This window comes from Tenrec ecaudatus, chromosome 3, assembly GCF_050624435.1.
Source record: "Tenrec ecaudatus isolate mTenEca1 chromosome 3, mTenEca1.hap1, whole genome shotgun sequence".
Classification (NCBI taxonomy): domain Eukaryota; kingdom Metazoa; phylum Chordata; class Mammalia; order Afrosoricida; family Tenrecidae; genus Tenrec; species Tenrec ecaudatus.
Genome location: NC_134532.1, coordinates 219,120,574 through 219,126,573, shown reverse-complemented (window position 1 = coordinate 219,126,573; position 6,000 = coordinate 219,120,574). Strand labels below are relative to the sequence as shown.

At 59.4% G+C, this 6,000-nt stretch overlaps 1 protein-coding gene across 3 annotated transcripts in view; it reads right to left on the bottom strand.

Moving 5' to 3' along the window:
* Positions 1–483: 483 nt before the first annotated feature.
* Positions 484–6,000, bottom strand: part of GRK4 (G protein-coupled receptor kinase 4) — a 36,118-nt gene continuing 30,601 nt past the window's right edge. For 2 of the 3 annotated variants that reach the window (XM_075544634.1, XM_075544636.1), the window contains 4 exons: positions 4,900–5,037; positions 3,887–4,024; positions 3,410–3,544; positions 485–1,403 (listed from right to left, as the gene is read on the bottom strand). In XM_075544634.1, the coding sequence (XP_075400749.1) occupies positions 1,350–1,403; positions 3,410–3,544; positions 3,887–4,024; positions 4,900–5,037 (465 nt within the window). In that variant the 3' untranslated portion in view covers positions 485–1,349. Of the gene's footprint in view, positions 1,404–3,409; positions 3,545–3,886; positions 4,025–4,899; positions 5,038–6,000 lie in introns of all 3 variants that reach the window. The other variant, XM_075544635.1, reaches the window with a different exon arrangement.

The following is a 6,000-nucleotide window of genomic DNA, read 5'->3' as shown; positions in this document are numbered from 1 at the left end:
GGTTTCAAGATGTACTAATTTTTAACCAGGAATCATGTGATTGATGTAACTTATGCTCTTGTGGCCTGAGAATTTCCTGATGTATGATCTCAGGCCATAAGCTTTAAGCCAAGAAAAACAATATATAAGTTGAAGCTTTGCACGAATAAAACTGGAACAGTCACCCGCAACCTTTGAGTCTTGTGGTTTCTGTCTCCCACTCGCCGACGCTGTGACTCACCTTGAGGGACCCCCGGGCCTTGCTGCAGCTGGACTGCGGCAGTGCTTGACACAATGGATGGATGTATGAATCGTGGTAAGAGCTGTATGAGCCCCCAATGATTAAAAAAAAAGACTGGGTTTCTGGAGGAGTGTTTTCATTGGCTGAGAAGTTGCTACCTTTGACCTTTGGCCGTGCTTTGGGTGCCCGGTCACCGAGTGTCTGCTCTCCATCCAGCAGGTGACACACAGCTGTGCTTGGGGCCCCGGCTGCATCCCGTGCACGGAACGACGCGGAGGGCAGGGTTTGACCACACTTTATTTTCTGTTTATTCGGCTTTACAAGAATGGCCGGTCACTGTGTGGGCAGCAGGGGGGCAATTTGATGAGGGGACGGTGATGATGGCTTGGGTGGCTGTTGGAGTTTTGGTTTGAGACCAGCCACTTGCGCTGACCTGAGAACATACGGTGTGTTAGCAGTGATCTCTCGGGAGGCGCTGGTGCATCTCTGGTCTCCAGGCTCCTCCCGGTCAGTCACCTCCCAAGTCCACCCTGTCCCCTTGTCCCTTGAAGCCAACACACACGTCCTGCAGCTCCCACTGTGCTGGCCCTAACTCAGCAGGACTGGACACTCCTTCTCTGATGGCACCGCAGGGATGTTGTGTGGGTCACTATGACAACCCCACTCTGACCCCCCAGGGCCGGTGCACAGGGAGCTGCTGTCTACACCTCCCCGTCTCCTGGGTGTGTGGGAGCAGAGCGGATTTCCCTGAGTCGTCCTGGTCAGAGGGCAGGTGTGTGGGAGCGAAAGTCTCAATTTGGCTCTAAACACCTGGAAGGCTGGGACCTCGGGGTGAGGAAAGCCAGGGGCACCATGCCTGTCCCGAGACCCAGTGGGGAAAAAGGTCAATGGGCAAAGGCTTCAGAGCATCACAGCCGGGCTGAAGAAACTGAGCCCCTCGCAGGAGACACTGCTGGGCTGACGCTGGCCGGGGGCCACTGCAAGTCAAGCCCCCTGTCCTGTCCATGGGCGCACGTGGGGGTTCTGGAGGTCGGCGGGCCTGGAGCGCTGGCAGGACGGCAGCTCGTGAGGCAGGTGTGCAGAGTGCCAGCACACATGCTGGCTTGGCTGCTCCATGTGCCGGCCAGGCTCAGAATGCTGTGGGCTCCTCCTCCTTCTTGCTGGGGCTGGAGTGGAGGCAGCCCTGCAACACAGGGCAGACAGGAGGCCGTGTGAGGGTGCTGCTGCCCCGGATGCAAGCTGAGCCTTTTTTTTAATGATTAAAAGATCATTTTATTGGGGGCTCTGACAACAACCCGTCCATCAATGGTATCAGGCATATCATTCTTTTCTAGACATCACTTTCTATGAGCCCTTGGGATCAGCTCCTCCTTCCCCCGCCCCCGCCCCGTGGCCCCTTGATAGACTATAAATTGTTTTTCTTTTCATATCTCACACTGACCGCTGTCTCCCTTCCCCTCTGGTTTCTGTTGTCCTTCCCCCTGGGGGAGGGTGTATTGGGATCGGTTCCCCTTCCCTCCCTTCCTCTTCATCCTGCCTGCCCCTCCCCTTTTGGTGTCGCCAATCCAATTCCTGTCCCTGGGTTCCGTGTGTCCTGAGCTTTATCTCTTGTCGACTGCTGGCACGCTGAGCTTTAAGCTGGAAACAAGGTTATGGAGGCTCCTGTTTACTTCAGGCTGGGGGCTCTGTGGCTCTCACCCACGGGGCGCCCCAGGCCCTCTTGCCCTGCGACCAGAGCTGCTGCCCCTGGGTCTGCACGGCTGGCAGCCGGCGTGCCACGTTGCTGACCCCGCGCTGTGCGTGGACTCTGCTCCAGGTTGGTCCCCCACCAATGTGGTGATGGGGTGTGACTTCCGAGGGTCTTGTCAGGAGGCACCATGATGGCAGTGCCCGCTGTGTGGGGATGCCCTTCCCCCTTTGGGCTTGCTTTTTACATTGAATCACGGCAGCTCCCAACACTAGCAGGCCCCAGGCTGTGTCCTTAGGGGCATGCAGACTGTGCACGTGACACAACTGAACCTGCTGCTCCAGTGAACACACTGGCTTCCTCGGGAAGGAGGGTGCTGAGAGCCGAGAGGACCCGCATGTAAGCTAGGGCTGTGCAGCATGTGGTTCCCTGCCCCTACTGCCCGGCTGCGCTATCTTGGGGCTGGCTGGTGACCCCTGACCTCTTCTTGGCTCTGCATGGTGTGACTGGACCAGCACCCCCAGCTCCCACTCTATAAAAAAATGTCTCAGTTCAGAGGCACTCAGAAAAAAAGATTTGTATTCTTTTGCTGTATTGCATTATGGAAATCACAACACCGTGCACACCCCTGTGGGCAGTGGACTGAGCATCCTTCCGACAACCACACAGAGCAGCAGCAGAGGCTCCCTCCCTGCCACACCCGCAGGCACTCAGAGTCTCAGGGTTTCCGGAAACAAAACCTCACTGCCACTGGGTCAGTGCCGGCTCACTGACCCTACAGGACAGGGCAGAACTGGCCCTGCGGGTTTCCCAGACTGCAACTCTTTATGGGAGTAGACAGCCTTTTCTTTCTCCAAGGTGTGGCTGGCAGTTTGAACTGCTGACCAACACCTATCCACTACAAGGTGACCTTCCATGATGGGCTAGCAGGGTCTGGCCTTCTGGTTTACCTGCTCCTTTGCAGCGGGCCTGAGCTCCTGACCGCGTGCAGGCGGTCAGTCCTCCAAGGTACCACCACTGCTCCCGGCCCCCCTGGGGCAACCGAGGGAGGAGTACACTCGGCCACAGAAGGACCCGGGGTGTGAGGCTCACTGCCTGCGTGAGCAACTGTCTCCTCGGCCTGAGACCAAAAGACCTCGAGGTGCCCGGCTACCAGTCCCCAGCATTTTGATCAGAGTCTACTGAAGGCTCCTAATCAAAAGGGGGACGTGTAAGACAGAAGTTTACTTCCTCCTCCTGGGCTCCAGACTTCCGGATAAGCAAACCCCTTACACTGTTGCCCTGCGGTCATCTTTAAGGGTCATGAAAAGGGTCTGCCTTGAGCCTGACGCTCTCTGAAGAACTGTCCACCCGGGACCAAGCTGACAGGGCACTGGAAAGATGGGGCCAGGAGCTGAGGCGCTGGGCGTGTGTGAACGGGGCGGGACCGCTTGGAGGAGGCACTCGAAGAATGCCACCAGTGTGCGACCCGTCAAGTGAGAGACAAAGCCGCAGTGGTTTACCGCTCGTCGGAGGAGTCTGTAGAAGAAGCTCCTCTTCGGTTTGACGGAGGGGCCCCCTCTCTCCTCCACGTCTGATTCCATCTCATCCTCAGTCCCGCTCGCATGGAGGTCCGTGAAGCATTTGGATTCGATGATCTGCGGGCAGGAGAGGCACGCACACGTGACCGGCCAGCACAGGCCCGCGCCGCCCCCTATGTCTTCTTGGAGTCACTAGAGTGGCCTCTCCTTTATCGCTGGGCCCTGGCTGCCCAGACATCCCTGTGCACGGAGCAGGTCTCAGGGTGGCCGGCCGGTCCCAGCACCACTGTCCATTTCCTGCGAGCAGGACTAGAGGCAGCGTCCACAGGGAGGCTGGCCTGTGGTGCAGCCCGTGGTGGGAGTGTGTTCACGGTTTACTTCCCCAAATAGGAAGACCAGATGCAGAGCGACTTTAAAGTGGACAGCCTGAACAGACCTGGCACGGCAAGGGAGCAGTACCTCGTTCTGCCAGGGGATGGAGACACAGCCCGTGACAAAGGTGGCGTAGAAGTCCTCATCCCGGGTGTCCAGGTGGACGCCCTTCACGGTGGAGAACTGCTCGATGTCCAGGACGTCCTTGCAGTACACGGCGTGCGGCTGGGCACAGGGCACATGTGCCACCGTGAGACGCTGGGGTCAGGCCAGGGCTCCTCGGTTACAGGGTGAGGGGCATGGAGAACCGCATGCGTGTGCACGCATACACCTCTCTCTCTCTCTCTCTCTCACACACACACACACACACACAGCCAGAACAGAAAGGTGGGTCCTAGTACTGGGCATGGCCATCGTAAGGGCCCAGCTCACCCTGCTTTCTTTCTCAAACACACAAACCCTGACTCTGGGCCACCCTTCCCCTTGGGTACTGAGAGCCAGGGGCACCAAGAACTGCCGTCCAGCTCGCCCCCTTGCCCCATCTCTCTCTCACACACACATGCACAGACACACACACACACACACACACACACCCTCAGGACCACCCTTCCTGCCTCAGGTACCGAATGTGAAGGACTGTGGGAATCCCCTGCTGACTTATAGGCAGAGGCGGGTGAGGGAGGGCAGGTGGGGGGGCCGAACACGAGGGGAAGATGCTGGGACAATCTGCTGCCAATGCCCTGTCCCACTGGACTCCTCTATTCTGGAGGGACCCCCATTGTCACAGGTTCACTGCACGTGGAAGGAAGGGCATGCAAGCCCCCCACCTCCCGCACTCGGCCCATCAAAGCAAGGGCCCCAGGCTGTACCTCCCCCCCACCAGCTCCTCCAATGCAAACAGGCCATGCAGAGTGTGCCCGAGCCCACTGTGTCCCCCTGTCCCTGTCTCCAGGGCTGCTTGTTCACCGTCCCCCCACCCCCACCCCGGGGACGCCAGACTGCAGGGCAACGCTGTGCTGGCCAGCCGTCAGACGGCCTGGTCTGAGAAGGAGTGGCTGGCCTACAGGAAGCAGGAGGGAATAGGGGCGGGGACCACTCACATCAGGGCGGAAAGGGGGCTCCAGCATGTTTGCCTCTAGCCTCTTGAAGTTGATGTCCTTGAACACGGGGTGCTGCTTGACTTCGGAGGCCCCGTGCCCCCGGCAACCCAAGCGCTCCTTTGGGTCTTTGGCGAGGAGCTGCGTGAGGAGCAGACAGACACGGGGTCAAGCTCGGACACCCTTCCCCCAGAGACCATCAGAGGCACAGGCAGACATGTCCCCTATGCACAGCCCCCGGTCCTCAGCACCCCCTCCCTCAGAATGTGAGAAGGGTCAGGCTGCAGCTCTGCCTCTGGGGTCTCCATGAGTAGACCCGGACGGGACAAACGTGGGGCGTGGAGGCTGCTGCACTGGGTGACCTGTGACAAAGAAGCACTTGGGTCTGTTCGGTGGCCAGTCACTGGGGCCTCAGACCCCACGGACAGCAAGGCCATGTCCAGAAGCACTGGGCCCACAGCAGGAAGCACGTCTCGCTGTGTGGGTGGACACGTGGCATATTTTCAGCCTGCTCTGTACCAGACCTGAGACGGGTGCTCACTAGGTAAACCCCGTGTGCTAGAAGGGGGGCAGAGTGCTAGAGGGCACTGCGTGTGGTGAAGTGGAGGGGCACCGCCGGGCTCGGGCACAGCAACAGCTGTGTTTCATTCTGCTGTGCACGGGGACTCTGTGGGTTGGCGCCGGCTGGATAGGACCTCACCGTAGCCCCGGCCGATGTACACAGTTCTTGGTGTGTCACCATTTCAGCTGTGAGCATTCTCACCGGCCTGGCTACAAAGGAGTTCAATTGGATGGTCTAGCCATGCCCAAAGGTCACGCACACAGGACCCCAACCAGGAAACAAGCCCACACCATCGAGCGGGCTCTGGCCAGAGAAGGCGTGCAGGACGGCCTGTCCCTGCGGGCCTAGTCACCGGGTGGGTGGGCGGGCGGGTGTCTGGCTGAGGGGAGACTACCGCACCTTTCTTTCTCCAACCGTGGACCCTCTGGCCAGCAGCAGTGCCACCAGGGCTCCCGTCCTCACCAAGGGTCCTGACCTTTCTGCCCCCTGCAGGGCACCTCTCCCAGGGCAGGGCCGGCAACCAGCCTCAGGTGCCTGGGGCA